The sequence below is a fragment of the Dipteris shenzhenensis genome, chromosome 26 (assembly GCF_047967505.1).
Source record: "Dipteris shenzhenensis isolate YYH24624 ecotype China chromosome 26, Dip_SZ_1.0, whole genome shotgun sequence".
NCBI classification, from domain to species: Eukaryota; Viridiplantae; Streptophyta; class Polypodiopsida; order Gleicheniales; family Dipteridaceae; genus Dipteris; species Dipteris shenzhenensis.
The window spans coordinates 49597313-49621025 of record NC_141621.1 but is presented as its reverse complement, the minus strand read 5'-3'; the positions used below and the strand labels follow the sequence as shown (position 1 = coordinate 49621025).

The window sequence follows — 23713 nt, the reverse complement described above, 5'->3', positions numbered from 1 at the left end:
AGGTTTTTCAAATTGTGCAATATTTTTGTGGGCATGGGCGTCGATGTGAATGTGGGTTCGAGAAGGGGTATACTAACCTTGATATCTTCATTCGAAACTCCATAATCGAGATTAGAGATGTAGAGCTTGGTGCCTGTTTCGATTCCCAGAGACCGTACGGCACTGCCTACCACATCCTCAAACAGATCTTGTCGCCACGCAGCATCGGAGCCTCGACTGAGGAAAGTCTGCTTCCATGTTCCACACGGTCATCACAAGACGTTACGTCAGCACACGAATAAAACACGGGGAGTGGACCAAGGGCGAGGAGGAGGACACGTTAACGGAGACATTCACAGCAACGATGGTAATGGTAGAGATGTCATGTCCTGCCGTATATACCTCCACCTAGGAGGTGCAGAGGGGAAGATGAAGAGAGCTTCACCGAGAAATTCTACTCGCCTAAAAGAACAGCCGAAGATGGAATGAGTACTAATATTGGCAGCGGCAGAGTACCGTCTCTCCACGTGTACTTGCAACAGAGCATGTAGAAACCTCCCCCAGTGTATCTTGATGGTTGCTAAAGCCTGCAATCTTGGCAGCAGACGTGAACTCCGGGGGGTGCGTCCGCAAGGATCTCGACTTTGTTAAGAGATTGTCCTCTAAAGAACAAACCTCGGGCAAGGATCCCCGAGGCAGTCCTTCTAACAACAATTTTCATTGCGCTTATAAAACGTTAAGCTGCCTGCCTTTGCCACACAAGAGATTTATGCGAAAGGAGTGCCACTTGCTTGCCTTGGCTAGTTGGAACGACGAAGGGCGACCGGCTCGGTTAAGAGGGCGCCTAACGCGTAGAGAAGGCCCTGTCCTGGTGTTGCTGCCGAATGCACCACTGCCCCTCCTTCCGCCCCCCCTACCTCCTCGCCCTCCCGCTCGCCCACCACGACGTTGCTTGCTGCTTTTTATGATGTCGTCTAGAGCCATATCCACTTTATTGTTCATGTCGCGCACGAACCCTTGCAGCAGCAGGGCAAAACCGCAAAGGAAGGCAGGCAAGAAGGAAGGAAGGAGCAAGCTTAACCTAAAAGGAGAGAGGGAAGGGGAATCGATGAGGAAGATGGGGCAGGTGAGGGGAGGAGGAGGGAGGCTTCATGTTTGGTGGTGTTGTTAGAAGTAGTGGTGCATGATGAAGAGCATTCCACGAGTAGCAAGAGAGAGAGAAGCAGCGCAGGAGAGGACGGACGGGGGAGTGACAGTTCGCCTTTTGCAGTTCTAAATTTGAAAGACCATTCACATATTTTTAGGTTTCACGCTTAGCCTTAGTTTAGCCTTGCACCCTTCTCGGGTATGGCACTTTAACCACGGTTTCATTTGCTACTTCCTACCCCGCACTTGAATAATGAGTGCCTTTCACAAACATTCTTCTTCTTAAGAAATTGTTAAGATCAATCACCATGGGTACTCGTTAGCACTAGTTTTCATAAAGATGTCCTTCTGCATACTTTGGTATAGTTTCTCAAATTAATTCCAACATGGTGGGGTCATTCTCCTTATAAGTCATCTTTGCTTATTTAAAAAAAGGCAAGATTTTTTGGATTATCGTACAGTGAACCCTTGAAACTTGAATTTTGTAATTTTTAAAACTCCACAAAGTCTGAAACTTGAATTTTGTAATTTTTAAAACTCCACAAAGTCTCTTTAAAGTCTTGCAAGACCTTTCAATGTAATGACAACAAGTCACAATTGTTTTGGGGAAATTTATTTGTATGATGTATATGTCTACATTTGTCCTATAAATATTATTGGAGTATCCTAAAGTTTAAACTTCAATAACCACATTTTTTGGTCCATAGGAAGACATGCTTAACCTTGTATCTGTTCTCACTCAATTTTGTCATTTTGTTGCAATGTTGTCACATGAGACCAATGAAGGGTCTACCACATGGGGCAAGAGAAGTGTTCAAGCTTATATTATTGGGACTCAATGGGTTGAGCAAGCCTTTCAGATGAAGGAAGCAATGGCATCTTTCTCAAGCAACGTCACTTGCATCTTCATTGTAGGCATTTTACATTGAGATTTGAAAGAGATGCACAACCATACCCTCATTGAGCAACATAAGTAGCTACAGTGAGAGAGAGATGAAAATGTTATGGTAATGTCTAAATCCTTTATATACTCACAGTTCACCTAAAGTAATTTTGATCATTGGGTTTTGATGCGATGGTCTACTGGTTAAAGACCCAAGTTATAAATTTACATCAAGGTGATTTGTGAATGCTTGTGCTAACCTAAGATCAATTCTAAATTTCAACTATGTCTCCACTCCTTTTATTTGAGCATTAAAACCATGAATTATTTTATGGGATACCTTGCTGCTTATGCAATTGTTGCATAACTTGCATGCTTTGATTGTGATGTGAATTTTATTCCTTGAATGGCATGGATAGGCTAGCAATTAACGAGCTATTGATAACACGCCATTACATCTCTTTAGAGCTAATACATATTAGGGTCTTCAAGACTAAGCCTTTGCACATTGGAGGCCCTCAAGGAAAAATCCTACAAGAGCTTGGCCACCATACCCTCCCATTCAGCATCCTTCACCCCTGCAGAGGCAACGGTACTTGCCAACTCACCTCTGAGTACCTCAACAATATGCCAGAATTCAATTACCATCTTCCCTTCAACATCCATCGCCTAGTCAATAGCCTCAATCATGTGCTTCTTTTTCACATACTAAAAAAATAGTTTAGAGTGACAATCTCCCAAAGACAACCACAGTAATCAGCTTTGCACTCTAGCTGCCTTAGCTTACTCCAACTCATTATCCCACAAGGGCTCCTCTAGCTCCACCAAAAGAGTTGCACTGTAGGGATCACTCAGAGAGGAGACCATTATAGCCCTCAACTTCTCCATGCAAGCAACTAGATGCTTGTTGTAGCACCTCCTAGCAACTTTCAAATGGATCTCCCACCCTTTAGCACAACCATGGCAGCTCTAATTGCGCCAAATAAATGTTCACTAAATTAAAGTAAAACCAAGACACCACAATTGAAAGAGCTCATCATCCCCAAAAAGCTTTGTAGCTATAGCTAAAAATAGCCCATGGCAGCTCTAATTGCCAAATAAATGTTTGCTAAATTAATCTAAAACCAAGACACCAAAACTGAAAGAGCTCATCATCTCAAAAACGCTTTGTAGCTATAGCTCTCTTCATCAAAACAACAAAGGCCTCTTACTTCTCACAAGATGATTGACAAACCATTAATGGCCAATCTTGCCCAATGCCATCCACATAACATCATCAGCTCCCCACTTTAGCTCCTACAACAAAACCAGATCATCATTGCATCTTCAAATAGTAGACACATCCATACTGCTTCATCTTATCACAACACCCTTGAATGCTCTAGGATATCATCAACACATGCTAACTGCCCTTCCCTCTATCACTATTGAGCCAAAGCTTCATATGCATCTCAAAGTAAATGATCCATATACCATACAAACTTATATTGCATTCTATAACATATACCATACATACTTACTAGATCCCTGTCCAAAATTCACAACTATATGTCGCAATCGTATGACCTTCAAACCATTCATAGAGTTCTTCCAATTATTTTGTGCTTGAAATACTAGTAAATGCATTACTGACAAGCTACTCTTGAAGATGCACCATAAACTTAAATGATTGAGCTCCTCGCCACACCAAACTTTTGCCTCCATGTAGTCCAAAAATTTGTGAGTACTGCATCCATTATCCTCCATCGTCCAAAACAGTGCATGCACCATTACCATCCTTGTATTATGGTCAATGCTACAGCTATCACCAAGAACCATACAAAGAGTAATCTATGGGAAGAAACATGAATCTAAATGCCATCTCTCTTCACACCATCTATTGCCATCCCAAACACATTAGAAATAGACTTGTTGGCTTCTTTTCCATCCAAGAGTATACCATCGTGCCTTTTCTATTACTAAAGGCAGATCCTATTCTCCTATGGCTAGACTTTTCAACATTCATCATTCCTTTGCTTGAAAACCGTTTCCTCCTTGCAATAGTTATTATTGTAATCCCATCCCTCACCCTTTTAGGTGTTCTAAAATCTCCATAGATGTGAGATAATAGGTGTTTTAAAAGCTTCATAGATGTGAGATACATATATTAGTAAACATGCCATCCTTAGATCCGATATAGAGACAACATAGAAAGATACCCTAGGACATGGAAGCTTGTCTTAAATGCAAAATGAGTGGTTATAACTAATAACCAAGTCATATAAGTTCCATAATTGAATGTCAAATTTGTGAGTTTTTTGGGGTTATAACGTCTAAAAGGATTCAACTTACATGGAATAATCTTCCATCAATAGTAATAAATTGCTTTGGATTGTATAACTATTGAAATGTAGTCCCTTTTTCAAAGAGATCATTTGCTATAGCTTGTAATTTTCTAATTCCCATAGTTAGTGGCCTCTTTGATTTATAGAAATGTTTGATTTGTTGAAAGCTTGTTTTCCCTATCTTCTCAAAAACTTGCAAACTGCTTTATAATCATCTTTCCAGTAATACTCCTTACAACCAACATTGCTGCTTTGCCAAGTTTACGTTGCTCCTTTACACTTAGCTCCATTACTACTTGCTAAGTTTTTCTTATGACATTTGTAAACTCTTTCTTATCATTTGGCCATTTGATTCTAGAATTCCCTCAATTGCATCCACCTCCTCTCTCATAAATGCATGCTGATTACCTGACTTGTGGTGGGTATTACTAGTTTCAACTTGCACGGTACATGGCATGCATCCACCATGTCCTATTTGTCTTCCTAGTTTAGGGTTGCCAATGATCATCGAAATTGTACCATCCTCTGAGAGGATGCTTTAGGGCTAGATGGTACTTGTGCTAGTCAACGAATCCTTGGTCACCTAGGCCTAATGGTGTAACAACTACATTCTTTGTTGCATTTTTTGAGGTTCTTAAGATTGACTACGTAACTATAGTGAACACCTCTATGCAGAAGGATACCTTGACAGAGGATGTGAATGTCTGGTTGATAAGGCTTTTTCTAAAGCATCAAAATAGGCTAAAGGTGGCATCCTATATATATGTTGTGAACACTTCATATAAAATTGTGCCTAAAGCGTTGGCATATTGGATAAAGGAGATGTTATGATGGTGGTAGATAGAGATCAAAATGGGCTCATTAAAGGCATGAATATCTATGAGAACATTTTAAATGTGTCTTATGCATTAGACTAAGCTGTTGCTTTCCGGCAAAGTTGTATTTTGATGGGCTTTGAAATTGACAAACCTCATTTGGCTGTGCTAGAATTTTGGTCAGGGTTTTGCAAAATCGTGCGAGCTTTATTTGGAAATGCATTTGTTGGTCTTATGCTTGAACAGAGGTACAATTGGTTGGTTAGAGCTTCACATATCGGTGAGACAAGGCTGTCTAGTAGCCCCTTTGTTGTTTGCAGTCATGGCTCCTCTAATTTAGCACATTAAAAAAGGTGTTGCTAATGGAAGGATTAAAGGGTTGGTGCTACCCTCTAGACATCATATGTGCTCTCACTTGTTTGCTGATGATAAGGTTTCTCTATCATTACAGTGCAAGGATAGTTTAGTTAATCTTTGTGAGGTCTTAATTAGGTTTTGTGAAGTGTATAACTTTGTTTCTAGTTGGGTGTGAATGTTTGCTTTAAGGAGTAAGGGAAATGGTAATTAGGTACTTGGGGATCTCGCTACGAATCGGTATCACTCTCAGACAAATATTTGATTAGTTTAAGGATGGGATTGGGCAAAAATTGAGGCAATGTTTTGGGGTATGCATGTGGTGGAATGAAAAGGTGCTAACCCTAAGCATGTTTTGTCTACCTCGACTACTTACTTGGCATCAATTTGCCAATTTAGAAAATCCCACTAGTAGGGGGATAGAGGATGCCTTCTCGTGGGTCGAGGAGAGGGAGAAACAAAGTGGCATTATGTGCCTTAGGAGGCCATGAAGGCTTCCAATTCATGTGGTTGATGGGTCTCTCGAATGTCGATAGAAGGAATTCGACACTCCTTTGTAAATGGCTCTCAAAGTTTTTTGAGCATCACGCTCCGTGGGTGGTCTACACAAAATGGTTCGTTGAGCAAGAAAAGTAGAGAGGTGTGACATTGTTGTCAAATTTGGGTATCTTTTTTGGTAGAAAAGACTCATTGGTGGGTCCGTGTTTATTTGATTTAAGCTCTTGTGTTGCAGTGTAGGGTAGGCCACAAGCAATATGCCCTTTATAGTTTGCCCCTTTTTGTAATCTAGTTTTTTCCCTTTAATACAAGTCAGCCTTGCTTGTTTTAGTTATTTTCTATGCATGATAGAAAAAGAGTCCTTATGGACTATATGGGTGTGAATAGCCTTTAGACTCAAGAGGTCTATATTCAATTTTAGTGATAGTATAAAATAGTGTATAGTTAGCCATATGGTGTCTCTCTGGGTTATAAGTGCTGCAGTGTAGCGTAGGCCCCTTATTGTAATCTAGGATTTTCCCCTTGAATACAAGTCATCCTATTTTTGTTTTTGTTTTTTAAATGCATGCTAAAAAAAGAGTCCTTATGGACTATATGGGTGTGAATAGCCTTTAGACCCAATAGGTCTATATTCATTTGTATTCATAGTACAAAATAGTCTATAGCTAGTCATATGGTGTCTATATCTCCTCCTTCACATTTCATGTTAGTGTGTGTGGGTCTTTGTACACTCCCAACTCCATCTTCATCCTCTCCACTTAAAGACCTCTTGTTTGGGCTTGAAAGGCTAGAAATCAAATGTGCATTTAACTTCACATTATTGTGTATTTTGTACACTCACAACTCCATATTTAAGTGATACCTCAATTGAAAACATGGTCATTTGACAAAAAATCATTTATTCACGAAGAGTCTTTAACAACAACAAGTTTAAATCAAATCTATGTTCATTTTCACTCATTATAAAATATTTGAAGACATATAAATCATTTAAAGAGATACAAGGTGTTTTTTTACCTCATTTTACAAAAGGACAATTTTGTATTCTCCTTAAAATCTCTACAAAATTCAGAGAGATATAATTTGAGTTCTACAAGGGCATTTTTAGAGTGCTTTTCAATAGCAAGTGCAGTGCATAAAACACAACATTTCTATGAAGGTTTTAGCAAAATTCAATCACTTTCCAAAAAGATAATTGAAAAGGCAATTTTATTAATATAAGTCCATGTCTTTGAGTAGTTAATAAGTGGTGTCAGCTCTAGCACATCTTCCAACAAATCAAACAAGTGGTTGATTTGCATCTCTATATAAGATTTCTTAACTTCAAATGAGCTCAATTCAAGTGATCACAAATCAAATGTGCAATCCATTTTAAGTCTCCAACAATAATCCAAAGGACTTTCAAGGAATTCTTTGCTCATTACTCTTTTGAGGTAGTATTCATTTCAAAATAGCTCCATAGAGAATCATGACTCCTACAAGCAATATTGATCTCAAAGCTTTAAAAATGATTTTGATAATTAAAATTATGGTGCTTGGAAATTTAGAATGGAAACGATTATTGTCTTACAAGATAGATGGAAATATGTAGCTGGTTCATTACCAAGGCTAGTTGGTAATCCATCGACACAAACTATTGCACAAGCACAATCTGAATGGGATCAAAAGCACAAATATGCCTATCACTTAATATAACAAAATCTACAAGAGGTTATGCTTAGACAACCAAACATAATGAAGACATCAAACGAAGCAAGGGATATGCTTACAACTTTATATGAATCAAACAATACTTCTAGGACTTTGAAACTATCAAGTCAATCAAAGATTTTGACACAATTATGAAACTGGACACGCCTATGTAAAGACATCAATACACAAAGTGCAACCGTAGGAGAGATTATGGTTTGAAGAAATAGTATTAACTTACCTCAAATCATAGCAATACAAAAGCAAGTGCCAACACTAGAAGAACTAATATTAGTCTTATTAGTTGAAGAATTAGTGCAACCATAGGAGAGACTATGGTTTGAAGAAGTAGTATAAATGATCTTCAATGGAGTTGGTTAAGGATCCTAGAACATACTTCAAATCATTGCAATATAGAACCAAGTGCCAACACTAGAAGAACTAAAATTAGTCTTATTAGTTGAAGAATTAAGGACACGATCCATTCAAGCCAAAAAGGGCAATTAAGTGAATAAGATTTTGAAGCATCCAACAAAGTTAGAGGAAGAAGAAGATCAACATATATATGAAGTGGAAATCAACATCAACAATAAAATGATTACTAGTATCAACAATACAATAAAAATCAAGCCAATTATCAACATAATCATCTAAGAGGGAATCATTCAAATAGAAGAAATTTCCAAGGAAGAGGGAATTCTTCAAGAAATGTGCTAGGCATTAAATGCAAATATTGTCAAAAATTTGGGCATTCCAAAAGAAGCATTATGATCAAAGCGGCTAAGACAATGCCAATAAAGAAAATTTTCATAGACAAGTCATAGTACTTATGCAAATCAGTAAAGTGACAGTTATAGTGAACCTAAAAGCCAACACATGTATATTGTTATTGAAATTATGGATGAAAAAATGTATAGCAAAGGGAAAAGGACCTATGGACAATTTTATAGGAGGACAAGGATTGGTAAATGATGCACCCTATGCTCTAAACTCAGTAAGAGCCTCTTGTTCAATTGGATGAATGATAAAGAAGCACTATAGAGTTACGTTTGATAGAAAAAAATGCATAATCAAAGACAAATTCAAAGGATATAAACTTGTTAAAAAAGTAGAAAAGAAGGTAGATCATTCAAAAGACTACCATGAATAACAAGTCATCATGTAGATACAAGCTTTCAGAGTTATGACATAACAACCTTCAAATGTTTAACACTCCTCAGACATTAAAAATATGACAATTAGAACTCTGAGACTTGAATTTGTTAGAAAAGCTTATGAAGCATGTTGTAGAGCCAACTTTGGTAAAAGCACAACTGGAGCAAGAGGTACTCTTGACTTGATACACTTTGATGTATGGGTTATGCACAAACCATATCGTAAATGGATTGCTTCATTATGTAACATTCATTGATGGCTACAATAGATATTATTGGGTTTGTTTTTTGAAATCAAAGTCAAAAGTCTTAGCAATGCCAAATTCAGGGAATTCAAAACCACGGTAGAAAATAAAATAGACAAAAATTCAAAGCTATGGTAGAAAATGAAACAAGTAGAAAATCAAGGTTCTCTTATCAGATAAAGGAGGTGAATACATGTCTACAAAATTTATGAATTTTTGGTAGGATAAAGGAATCAAAAGACAATCTAATTATGCTGATACACCATAGCAAAATGCAATTTGTAGAAAGAAAGAACCAAACATTACCAGATAGTGCTAGAGTAATGACTAATGAGAAAAATATGCCAACTCAATACTGGGTAGAAGCCATCAATACGATTAATTACTTGTTCAACTAGTTACCTACAAAACCTATACAAAGCAAAACACCATTTGAAGCATTAATTAGTCATAAGCCAAAAATTGGTCTTGATGGTAAGTGTCTAAAGCATTAGGGACATGCATCACCATGAACGTAATAGTGAATCAAAGTTTGCATATTTGATTAGATCACTCACAATAGGCATACCTTGGTTTGGTCTACAATCATCTTGTTATAATCTATCTTCTCTAAGGACAAGCTTCCCAACAGCTTGTAAAGATCTATCAATGTCACATTGAGTTCAACCCCTCCATCAAGCATTGCACCCATTGGTTTTAGCCTTAAAACTCCAAGGGAATGGTGGCATTATGAGTGTCTTGATTATGATATTGATGAGAGGCTAAGTTTTCTCATTTAGAGCATCTAAAGTCTCAAGATTTATTCCGCTATATATCTATCTATGTCATACACACACGTGTGTGCTTGCGCATGCACACGCACACACACACACACACACACACATGCACGTGCACACATGCCCCCAACTCACCCACCACACACACATGCACATACACAAATACATAAACACATACATGTGTGTGTGTGTGCGCGTGTGCATGCATGCTTGCATTTGCACGTGTTTGTGTACATATGTGCACACTTTTACCCAAAAAATGCACACAAGTGCATACACTTTTACAAAAAATGTGTCTATGTGCACACATGGACGTGTGTATTCTAGAGACATCTTTCCTTCCATGATGAACCGATCATTATTACCAGTGTTGAGATTCTATCACCATCCACTAGCGATCCAAATCTACAAATTTATGGCCACTAGCGATCCAATTCTACAAATTTATGGCCACTAGCAATCCAATTCTACAAATTTATGGCATTCTGAGGCTTCCAAGTCTTCCATGATAGGTACACAATATTAGGAGGTGAAGCTTTAAGAAATACAAAAATCCTTTCTTTCCTTAGGCTTGCTTCCCACTTTGGCCCATTATTTATCCAAAATCATGCAATTCACAGATCGTCTTTTTTGTCAGGATCGGGGTACTTGCCCAAATTTGGCAAGGATGGTTGAGAAGAAGTGGAAGATTTGATGAGTTTTTATTGGAATTATCCTCTTCTACTCTTACATTTGTCTTCTTTGCCGACCTTTCTCTCTTTGAGCAAGTGGGTATTGGGTGACTTTCTTATGAAACTCCATATCTCTTATGACAATCCATCTATCATTTACACTAATTGATGTACCAAAATGGAGGGTTGATTTGTCATAGGAGATACTTGAGGGGGAAGTCTAAAATTCCCTTATTAATCATTCTATTAGTTTGTGTTAAAATTAAATGGGCTATTATTGTGGTGTTTGCATGTATTATGTGCATATTCCGAGCAATTACTTTATTGAAGTTAACTTGTAGCTCATGGTGTCATGACTCCTGTATCTGACTCACATTCCTTTGTATTGTTATGTTGTTATCCTAAGTTGGACATCCTATACTAATGTGATTACCATTGGGCATCCTATATTAAGGTGATTACCATTGTAGATGGGATACCAGTGATGACGCCATGTTTGTTCTAGGATAGAGATGCTAGAGAGGTGGTATGGATAGTTGGGTGCCGTTATATGGGTGTCAGCCTTAACTTGCTCAAGGTCATCGGTGATCTCATCATGAGCTTTCAGTTTTTGAGATATCGATGATTCTCACCTTCTCCATTCTAGGATGACTATTCTTGACACTTGAAGAAGGCATTGGTTCTATTTGCATCTCCATTATGTTGATTCACATTGAGACTGAAAAAAGTATTGAAAATATTTGCAAGGTTCCTCTATTCTTGAATGCTTATGTACCAATTTTGCTATAGGTGCTGGCTTGGAGGCCATGTTTTCTCTGTCAAGGATTGCTTGAACCCCCCCTGCTATTGCATCACCCATTTGATCATAGTTTACTTCTTGCAAAGGGTGGTTATATTCATAATCTCCTTTGTTGTACATGCCATCATTAGCTCATTCTTGCTTTGTTATTTTATATTACTTGCTCATCCTAAGGATTCAAATTCAAAGACTTCAATCTAGAAAGTTAAAGGTGCTAGATGGGTTTCCTTTAGACTCTTTAGATCTTCACATTGTCCTGACATGGGAATGATATGACTTATATCGATATGAGTGGACGTGAAAGGGTTTGTGCCAATGTTATGTGATATATTTTCTCAAGTGAGCATAATTGGATAGAATTACTTTAATAGTTCTTGAAGCCTATCAATTGTATTATTACATAGGAATTTGGATACTCAATTATGAAGACGCAATAGAGAGAGAGAGAGAGAGAGAGAGAGAGAGAGAGAGAGAGAGAGAGAGAGAGAGGGAGGAAGGGAGGGAGGGAGGGAGGGAGGGAGGGAGGGAGAGAGAGAGAGAGAGAGAGAGAGAGAGAGAGAGAGAGAGAGAGAGTTTATGCAAGCTAGGCCATCCTTCCACCCACAAAGACTTCTTATACAAAATACCTCTTGTGATTTTTGTAACTCATGCATGTTGAAGTTTTGAGATGATGCTTACTTGTAAGAGAGAGAGAGAGAGAGAGTTTTGCAAAATACCTCTTGTGATTTTTGTAACTAATGCATGTTGAAGTTTTGAGACGATGCTTAGTTGTGTGAGAGAGAGAGAGAGAGAGAGAGAGAGAGAGAGAGAGAGAGAGAGAGAGACAGAGATTTTATGCAAGCTAGGCCATCCTTCCACCCACAAAGGCTTCTTATGCAAAATACCTCTTGTGATTTTTGTAACTCATGCATGTTGAAGTTTTGAGACGATGCTTAGTTGTAAGTGTTCCTTAGGTAAGGTAGTGTCCAAACTAACGTACCATTTCCCTAGTGTCCAAACTAAGATTTCACTGCATCGACTACAAATTGAGAGTGGGTGGCTAAGGGGGAGGCAGAGAGGGTTGCATTTGCACTTATGTTATGTGATCGGAAGGAGATTGAGTTAGAGGAGCACTTTGCTTTTAAATGCCTTATGTTAAAACCATTCATTGACACTGCTGCATTTTGCCACCTTCTAATGTATTTTTAGCATTAGGATTTTTCCACCTTCTGATGTATTTTTAGCATCAGGATTTTGCTAGAATTTTGCCTTGGAATGAGGCAGGCCCAAGAATGTTGTAAAACTAGAGTGAGAAGAATAAAAGTGTAGAAAGAGAGCATGGGGTGGCATGCATAAAAGGCCAAATGGTTAAATTTGGTATGAAGTTGTTGTATGCTCACATTGGAATACAAGCTCTCCTTGAAGTTTTCTCTTGTTTCTTTTACATGCCTTTTGTGAATGCCATGTTCTCTTCCCCTCCTTACATACCTTTTCTCCCTTCTCCTCTCCCCTTTCCCCTCTACCTTACCCTTTCTTCTTGTATGGATTCATGATTACGACAAGTTGGGAGTTGCTAAAGTGATACTAGGATGACATTTGCATGCATTGCTCTTCACATAGAGTTGCTTGGAGGGAGTATCTTATTAATGTATTGGCCAGATCTCCATGACATTTGAGCCACTACCAAAGACTATACATTTTTGGCACGGCTATCGAGGACGTTCTAGGTACGCTTTTACTTGTAGTGTCTCTCTCATGATCTTCCTATAGCCCAATGCTAAGTAATAAAAAGCTATTGGTTTTGGAGTACAAGAAAGGTGTGAGCAAAAAGAGGAGTCATGAAGTGTTTTTGAGAGATGCAAATTGATTTGTTAGATTTTTAAGTCAACAAATCATAGGAAAAGGTAATTTAGGTGGTCGCTAAGCCATTGATGCTATCAAAGACATTAAAAATAGTGTTATGTGTGAATTTCAAAGCGGGTCGAAGAAAACTATCACATATTGGAAACACCCCCCAATATGCTTGTAAATATGTTGTTTTTGTTATTTCTTTACTTTCCTAGGTAGAATAGGTATGTAGCACTTCCTAGTCTCGAAAACCTTACATAAAAACCATTAAAACCCCGAAAATCCTAGAAACCTAGTCAATGTAGTGTGCCAAAAAGAGCATGCTAGGTTAGCACCTAATTTATTGCCACAACATGCTAAATTAGGTTTGGCACACCTACTCTCTGACAACCTAACCAAATTGCCAGCTAGCACATTAATTGTGCCAGCCCAGCTCCCAAACAGTTAGGGCTGTGTTAGCTCTATTTCCACATGCAAAATTATCCACGTAGGGTTATATCCTAACATAATGCCAAGTTGAATTAGGGGGTCAATAGGGTTTGGTTAATTTTGGAACTGAGAGTGAAATCATGGACCATCACTTGAAATAACATATTCACCCCTAACCCTACAAAAGATAGCTCAGCACATATCAAGGGAGGCTGAAAATTTCATAGGGGGAGCTTTGAAAAATCTGTGGGTTCACAACGGAAGCGGAAAACAAGAGAGAGTGAGAGCTAGAGAGGAACACACAGATCTTTGGGTGCAAAAAACCATCCTTATCTTCTATGTCATTCATAAATATATGTTGATATTGTATACATTACCGAAGTTAAGGCACAGTGACCTTTAATCCCCACAACCTCCCACTTAAAGGACAATGTGCCTTTAAGGGAGAACAACTAGTGGACAAACTATCCAATGCCCATCAAGGCACGACAATACTCAAACCGCGGACTAGGTACACTCTTCATCATCATCATATCTATAGGTTATCATATGTATGAACCTTGCTCTATGTGCTTGTCCTCAAGTACCTTCCTGATGAAATGGTACTTGACCTCAATGTGTTTGGTCTTTGCATAAAAGCGGACTCCATGCTAGCTGAATAGCACTCATGGAATCACTATGCAATGTTGGTACAAGTGTATGAATCCCCTATGAACCCCCAAGTATCCCTGATCAAGCCATGTAGCCTCCTTGCAGCCCTGTGTGGCTGCAACATACTCAGCTTTTGCTGTAGACAAAGCAACACACTTCTGTGCGTGAGACATCCATGGCATTGCGCCACCTGTAAAGGTGAACACATAACCATAAGTGGATCTCTTGCTATCCACATGCCTTGGATAATCTGAATCTGTGTACCCAAGTACACACATCTCTCCTTTGCCAAAGCAGATGAACATCTCGTTGGTACCCTTCGTTTCCTTCACTAGATCTAAACAGTCAACCATTGAGCCTGAATCCGAAGCCTTCCCTATTCTGTGTGTTTTGTGGAAGTCCCTTTGGAAGGTGACAAGAAACGTGGATTTTAAGCCTCTTCACAAATAGCTAATGTATTATTGCCTAGACCAAACGGGACCTCTTCAATTGTGTGTAGTACCGCACATAGTTTTAATATCCTACATAGCAACAACAAGGCCACACATGAAGACCTCCATTTGCACATTATATTCATCCATGATCATGAAATCTAGGTTTGACACAATGGCTTGTTACTAGTCAAACGTCTGAGTCTCTTCCTTCATAGAAAATTAGATATCCTCCCTTCTTGTACCTAGTGGCATCCTCGTCCCATTGTGGTTCCTACACCTCATTGCCTCACCTCAAAGATTGGAATGGAGACACAACAACATGAATCCACCCATGAATATGCCACTCTTCTCAATGTAGGGGCTCCTTCCAATGTCGACAATGCAAAAGTCTCCTTCGTTCCACCCCATGATGGAAACCCTCAATGGAGAGCTATTCAACCATGTACTAGCACAAGAGCAATAATTCAAACCAAAGAATCTTGAATGGAGTTGTATGGCTATGGGTTTGTTGGATCCCTTCAATCGTGTGCAGTGCCACACACAGTTGAATATCCCACACAACAATGACAAGGGAAAATGAAATCATAGAATATACAACAAACTGGGTAAACCATATCTAATGAATCCTCCATCGCTTGTAGATGCCCAACTTTCCTTCATGTTGATTTAGTGGTAGGTGCTTGAAGTAGAGACTGCAGTTAGTGAGGACAAGGAATGTGCATTTCCAATTCTACAAGCCCAATGAAGATTTCAGACTCTTACGCCACAAAGCAACATGCTATAGGACCCTTCAGGATCTAGAGGTGGTGCCTCATCGCAAAGCCTTTGGTTTTTAAATAGTAGCAAAAAAGCTTCCCTATTACTTAGATCTCAAGCTAGTGGCCTAGCTCATTTCCCACTACAATAACAACTCTGACATTACTTTCCTCTAGAGTGAGTAGGTCCGTATGCTCCACTTCTGCCTTAACATTGATGTTGCATGCTAGGCCTTTGATCTCTCCATACTTTTGGATCCCTTCCATAAGTACCAATGTATGGAATCGAGGATGGGGAGAATAGTCAAATTCAACACTGAGAAGCACGTTCCCTTTGAGGATATCAAAGACCTGGCACTTGTGATATTGGCTATGGCACTTTGGTTCCTCACTAGTGTGGAAATTGCCAACCACCACAATGTCATCCTCCTCAATGTTTTACTTCGGCTATTTGACCCCCTATAGTATAAATCTAATGGAATGACTACTTCTTCATATAGCGTAAAGCAGTAGGCAGTGATCATGGACAAAAAATCAAACTACCCCCCTACCAGCATAATAGTACCTTACAATAATATTATTAAAGGCATTTAGAACATGATTCAAATTGGCATTATCTAGTTTGATGATTCACATGTAGCATACCCAATGCCTCTACATGAAGTAGATGTTGATATCGCATGGGCCCTACTTAACTCTTCTCGCCCACTTCCCCCACTGTCTAATCCCGACATGGCACCTAACCCAGACCCCACCTCTACTATCACTGCCATCATTGACCACTTACAACCATCCACCCCACAACACACCACATCACCACCCACCACAAACACGTAGCAACAATCACTCAGATTGAAGGGTCAAGATATGGGAATAACAACTTGGCATTAATTTCTTAAGCCCATGCTCTTCTTGGATGTCAAAGGTCCCTATGAGGAGGAGGATCTAGAAGAAGTCAGCAACAAGTACCCCCACAAAGAAGACGAGCAGCCTCACAAGCTCACACCTGACCATGACACTTGGTATGAGGCCATCACATCATTCAAGGTCATCGATGATGCGATAGACATAAACCAATAAAAGGGTAAGCTCTAGATTTTCCAGCTCACTTAAAAAGTCATTATGGAAGTACATGTCCTGACTGATCTGATCTAGAGGAGCTTTGAAAAGTGGCAGAGGGAAAATCTTAGAAGTACAAGAGGTAGCTATCAGAGGCTAGACCCTAATCAAGTGCCCACTACAGGTGCGGCAAGCAAAGTTCAGCCTTAGTGGAGAATTCCCTTTTTGAAGCATGAGGATTTTTGGCAAATGTACTGCTTAGTTAGCATCAACTGACATGTCGACCCTACTTATGTGGCCATGCATCAAAGATGGCCTTGGCCAAATTTTGAGAAAATGCAAGCTTTAGATCCTAAGATAGCATACAATTTTCCTAAGCTTGATTTTCCAAAAGTGGGATACTTGTATGCATTAGGGAATCATAGATAGAGGAATTCAACACAACTTTTGTCTCGGCCGATAGTTGTCATAACAGTCCATTTTTTCACACTGCTTATCATTTTGTTTAGGGACATTTCTACCAAAGAGCCTACCACAAAGGAAAATCTTCGAGGGCTGCACTTAGAGATAGTCTTTGACCTCAACACCAGGCCCCAATTTTCCCAAGTAATGCGCCTATACCTCCGTATCCAAAATCTTCATATCCAAACCTTTGAGACATGTTTGAGACACTTTTTGAAGCCTCTCCATCCATTTTTTTGAATCTCCTATATATTATTGGATCAGCATCACATCATGAACAATGCCCTCAAGTCCTGCATCGGACACAATCCAAGGAGGATTGTGAGTAGGAAGGGGGCATGTTAACATCCATGTTTGACAGTTCATTTAAGTGCTACGTATTTGTAAGATTAAGCGGAGAAGTAGGAGAGGATGTGAGGTAGCTAATATGATATTTGCCTTGGAGCCGTCTGGGCCCAAGTGCTTTTAAAAAGAGAGTCAAAGAGGTGAAAGAGAGTACAGGGTTGGCCCTCCCTTTAAAAGTGGACTGTACAAAATGGCCAAAAGTTTGACTTTGGTCTTCATTGTGTACTTGCAACTTTTGGAATACATGCTCTCTCATTCTCTCTATCTTCACTGAGTGAGACATTTTGCTTTCCATAGTGTGTTTGTTGGGATAAATGTGATCAAGGGCTTGCTAGGTGCATGTGTGCATCCACTAGCAGTCATATGGTTGTGTGTGTGTGTGTGTAGAAGAGGCACACTTAGTGCCATAGACCATGACATAGGTGATGATATAAGTACAAAGGCCCCCACATGGGAGGCTCCTTTGATTTAGGTAGTTCCTATAATATAGGTGCTGATTGCCACCGATGTAGGGAAGGTGTCTATGATCTTAGGCCACCCTCTCCCCATTTCTATAAGAGAGAGTCACCTCTGTCACAATCAATAGAACACTCATTTCTATATCTCATGTGTTCTCACTCCTTGCCATGATGCACCTCTTCTATCCCACTCACCTCTTCATTTGGTATTGGACTCTAGAAAGCCCAGTCTGAATCTACCACAAAATTTGATTCTTCATTTGTTGATGGAATTCTTCCTTCAACAAGATTTGCTTTGTTGTTGATGTAGCTCTTCTTCACATGATATGCTTCATTCTCTTTGGAGATGTAGTGGGAGTTATTCCTCTCCTCTTCTTGGGCTTATCTCTTGGAGAGCAACTGTAGAGAAAACCTTTTTAGGTGGCAATACTCCATAGTATGATTGGGTACTCCACAGAAGGCACATATCTTTTTCTTGGTGTTCACCTTGATGAAATATTCACCATTACAGGGCTTTACTCTCATTCTAGGCTTCTTTAAGAATGCTTTCCTCTGAGATACGTAATCAATGTTAGAGGAACAATATGATGAAGGCATATTGGGAAGGTCTTACCACTAATGTGGCAGTGTCTAGTTCCTTACAAAGAAGTCTCCTTCTCCACAAGTATAATTGGTTGGAGAGATAATTACATACCCCAAACTCTTAGCATAAAGGAAGTGCACTATCTATTGCTTCAAAAAATAGCTTTCAAGCATATTCAGTTCAAAATATATCATAAATGCATTATGAGCATTTACCAAAACTGTCAAACTACAGGTCAGTGCTCCAAAGATACGACTGAAAAATGGCTCAGATCACTTCCAATGGTCAAACATCCAAAGACCAATGATAACTGAGATAATAATGAAACTTTCTAGCACTTAACCATATTCAATTTTTCATATTAGAAGCAGGTATCATTGTTACCCCCAAATTGAATAGTCTGAAGTTGGAGGGTTCAATTGAAGTTGTAGATAAGAGATTTGAGAGGGCTTTTAAAGGCAAATGGAAGCTCTTATTGAGGGCTACTTCATGTAGAGAGGAATGGCAAAATTTCACGTTGTGTCACCGTGGAGAGATGCGCATATTCTGACTAGTTTTTTGACATTTTCTCCTTATTCCAGTAAGCATTGGTGCTTAAATTTCATCAACAGCAAGCTCATAGTCTCCCAACTATAACTAAGAGGGTTTTGCAAAATTGTCTCCCAATAGGCAGAATTTTGAGCTAGATTGGCGAGCAAACAATGAAGCGGCATGGCTGCTCATAGTAAAATGTCGTCAATCCCAATGATGAAGAGGTGCGCACTAGCATGGGAAATTTGGAGCCAGAAGCATTTTGAAAGTTAACGGTTTGATCTAGAGAAATTAATGTTGCAAGATTCGGGCAGAATTGTAAAAAATGGGAGAGATATGAAAGAAGGTTGAAGAAGATGATGAGGTGGAAGCCTAGGAGTTTAAAAGCTCAAGGAGGATCATGGCTCTGATACCAAATGTTGGAATGTGGGGGAGAATAGATGCATTGTGGCAAGAGGGGTGAGAACACAAAAGATGTAGCAATGGGTGTTCTATTCATTGTGAGAGGGAAGTCCCTCTTTTATAGAAATGGAGAGAGGGTGTTCTAAATCAATGGTAGCTCTCCTACATCAAAGGAGGTAACTCCTAAATCATAGGAACTCCACAATCATAGGCACCACCCCATGTGGGGGCCTTTGCATTACATCATCTCCTGTGTCATGGCCTATGGCACTAAGTGGGCCTCTTCTACACACACACACACAACCATATGACTGCTAGTGGATGCACACATGCCTAGCAAGCCCTTGATCACACATATCCCAAAAGTGTTGCCTTATGATTGCCACTCTTCCCTCTTCACCTTCCCCTTCCCCTTTCCTTCCACTCCCATCCCCCTTCTCTTCTCTTTTCCTTCCCCTCCTTCCATGTGGAATCACATTGACACAATATGGTAGGCACTTGCATGACATTAATGCTAGGCTTGTTCTTGCAAAGGTCTCACAAAGAGTTTCTTAAGAGTGGATTCTCTGTCGGCATTCCTCCAAGATCCCTACGACACGTGGAGTAACCGCAAACTACGCAATCTGACAACTCTTCTCATGAAATGGATCCAAATTTGTCACCTTTAGGTGATATGAAATAATTTGATATTAAACCCCTTCTATATGTATATTTAACATAACTCCACAAGATGATAAAACCCTTTCTATTGATTGCACATGCTATCTTACATATTTCTCATGAGTCCGAGATGGTGGTCCTTCTAGCCTTATTGGAAGACTTAGCTCAAAGATTATCAATAGAGCCCCCAAAAGTTTGTATCTTGAAGGAGTAGGTGCAAGTCCTCCGATAAAGCTTTGACATCACCGAGGATTAAGTGGCAACAACAAAGATGGTCTTCAAGAAGGAGCACAAGGACACTCAAGAGGCAACATAAAAACATGGACTAGAGATCAAAAGCCTTTGATAGCTACTCAATGCCCTTTGCACCTAATTTTGAGCTTTAAGAGCCCAAGCTATGGATGGTCTAGCTGTTTTTAATGTAGTATTGAATGCACCTGTCTCTCTAGAGAGTCCACCTCATGCCCCACCTTTGACCTAGACTCTAATAGTTTTGATCCCTTTGATGCCCCTAACTCGTGGTGTGACTAGAAAGTCAATGCAATGCACTAAGTTTTGAACTTGATGGCTGACAAAGTACTGATGCATGTAGAGATGGAGGAAATGCACATGGACAATTTAGAGCTGAATTGTAATAGCTAGGCCCTCACATAGCAATTAACAGAAACCCAAAGGAAGTTGGATGCTCGAGGCTACATCATCCATGGTGCTTGAGTGGGCATCTAATGTCTTACCTAGATAGTGGCCATGTCACAGTTACCATAGCCTTAATGGTACTTGGCCATCTCCAACTTTGTGTAGTGGTATGCATAAAATCACACCACCCTTCCTCGACTCCAATCTCTGCCAGCTTCAAGTATCCCCATTGCTATGTCAAAGGCTAATTTTCCCCAGGATGAGAATGTCCTAGGTAACATGATTCTTCTTCCACGAATCCTAGATAACATGATTCTTCTTCCAATGGAGGCCTTTAAAAAGCAGGATTAGTCCAAAGATGACGTTCTCCATCACCATAGTTAGCAAGATCTTTGAGCACTCCTTTTGATGTCATCTTTGGAGTAAATTTCTCCTCTTCCTCCAATATGTACCTCGAGTCCAACTTTAAAATGCATCTTCTTGATCATTGTGGGTTCAATGATTTCTTGTTCCATGTAGGAGTGCCAATGTGTTGGTGGTCTGATCGCTCTGGCTCTAACAAGTTTGACTCCATTGGTGACCATTTGTGCCAAGCCTTTTATTGATTGTACATTATAAGAACTTGCATTAGCAAGGCATTTAGGGGAGTTATGTCACCACCTTCACCTAAGGCATTATGCATGCATTCCACTTTGTATGCCCAAGATCGCACGTCTATGGATGACCATTTGGTTGGGAGTGTATTTGAAGAGCATGTTGCTAAGATTTAATGGTTACTCACATATTAGTATTTGTAGGGAATTTTCAAACTATTTTAGCTCATTTGCAATAGAGTTGAGTCATAAACTTCTCTATGGAAATGAGTAGTGTATTTTTTTGAGTAGATTGGCTATTTTTATCTTGTTTTTCTAATACATTTGTCTTCTCCTGGTTCTAACATCACTGTCTATTGACCTATTATGTGATGGTTAGAAGTGTGGGATAAGCCACTCTCAATACATTTTGTTAGTGTAGTAAACCGCATTAACACTGATTAGAGACCAAACTGTAATCCTAAAAATTCATGGATTTGGAGTATTTTCAAGTCCACGAGTCATAGTTCTATCTATAATTTTGTCACCTAATCAAAGCACTCAATTTTAAAGTAGGATGGTGGAATTGTCCTTAATGAAACCCATACAGGCACTAAAACACCTAACTTTCAATGGAATTCAAAGGTATTATAGGAGTCTACATGGCAGAGTAACCATTATTTGTGATCACAACCCCATAGAGAATTAATTATCAGTCTCTCAAAGTAAAAAATTTCATAATTTCAAGACTAATGTGTGAATAAAGGATGACATAGAAGATATGAAATAAAAAGAAGAACTATAACAAGAAACAATCAAAACAACATGCCAAGCACTATCAATGACTAGGAAGAAGCTAGGCAAGTACCTTGCATTGTTATGAGGGCCTAAGAGCCATATCTCACTACTTCAAGAACTATACAAGGGGAAATATGACTATAAAAATTTCCAAAAAATAAGAGAGTCAAAATCTAAAAATGTAGATAGCCTAGACAAAACCCTAGTTTATGGTCCTACAAAGAAATGAATCAAAAGCATTACTAAAAGAATAAAGGGATTGGTTGGCTTAGTCATATAAAGAAATGAAAGTAATCTCCCTTGAAGCTGCAATACACACCATAACTATTCAGGAAGGGTGTCAAACCGAAGGTATGTGGGCCCTATAGGACAAATAAAAAGTGCATCATCATGGTGTAGGAGGAGCTGGAAAAAATCAAACACATCGGTTGGGTGCCTCCAATTATAATTATTATAAAAAATAACTTGAATTTACAAATATGTCTCAATATATCAATGCTACTACAATTAGAGATCACGAACCTACTACTAACAGGAATAGTTTTGGAATGAGTAGCCAGGAACCTTGGCCATCATGGCCCTCTCCATATCTAACTTGGGACTATCTGCCTAACTCGGTTTCACATATGGAGGCAATGGGATACTCACTGCCTTCCCCCCCTCCATGTTGAAACACTGCAATACTTTTGTAACATACTCCTTCTGTGAAAGCCAAAGGAGTTTCCTACTTTGGTCACGCATGATGCGTGTACTAAGAATATGACCTGAAGGTCCCAAATCCTTCATGTCAAAGGTCTCATGCAACTTGGTCTTTAATGCATCTAGCTCATAAGTGTTCTTGCTAGCAAATACCATATCATCCACAATAAAGTGCTAGGAGTATCATACATTATCCTTAGCCCTTTTAATGTAGGGGCAGTGATTAATTTCACTCCTTCTAAAACCTTGGGACCAAATGAAAGCATCAAACTTTTGATACCATTATCTAGGTGCTTGCTTAAGGCCATAGAGGCTCTTTTTTTGTTTGCAAACCAAATGCTCTTTGGCCCTTTCTTCAAAGCCTTCCGGTTGCACCATGTAAATTTCCTCGTGCAAATCCCCATGCAAGAATGCTGTCTTGACATCCATCTAGATAAGCTGCATATCCTGTACTGCCCTTAGTCCAAGTACTCATCTAAGTGTGGTCATCTTCACAACCGGAGAGAAGATCGAATAAAAAAGCTTTTTCTTGCTTGAGCCCTTTAGCAACCAAACAGGCCTTATACTTATGCACATCATCACCTGTGACCTTCATCTTGTAGACCCATTTACATGGCAATGCTTTCTTTCCATGTCGTAAAGAAACCAAGTCCCAAGTCTTATTCTTCATGAGTGAACTCATTTCTGATTGCATAGCATACTCCCACTTGCACTGATCCTTGCGCATCATAGACTCTCAATAGCAAAAAGGCTCCTTGCAAAAAGTAAGCACATAGTCTTCCCCTAGAAAAAATCTATCAGGACTCTTTAGATCTTCACATTGTCCAATCATAAGATGGGAATGATATGGAATGAAATGACTTATGACGATATGTGTTGATGTGAAAGGGTTAGTGCCAATGTTATGTGATGGATTTTCTCAAGAGGGTATAACTGGATAGAATTCCTTTAATAGTTCTTAAAGGCTATCAATTGTATTCTTACATAGGAATTTGGATACTCGATAATGAAGACATAGTAAAAAGAGGAAGAAAACAAAAACAGAGAGAGTTTATGCAAGCTAGGCTGTCCTTCTACCC

General features: G+C 39.3%; 1 protein-coding gene across 1 annotated transcript in view; it reads right to left on the bottom strand.

The window, feature by feature from the left end:
* Positions 1-1254, bottom strand: part of LOC147885221 (THO complex subunit 4B-like) — a 37595-nt gene extending 36341 nt beyond the window's left edge. The window contains exons 1-2 of the mRNA XM_087397361.1: positions 775-1254; positions 78-227 (exon numbers count right to left, since the gene is read on the bottom strand). Of these exons, the coding sequence (XP_087253487.1) occupies positions 78-227; positions 775-981 (357 nt within the window). The 5' untranslated portion in view covers positions 982-1254. The remainder of the gene's footprint in view (positions 1-77; positions 228-774) is intronic.
* Positions 1255-23713: the final 22459 nt, after the last annotated feature.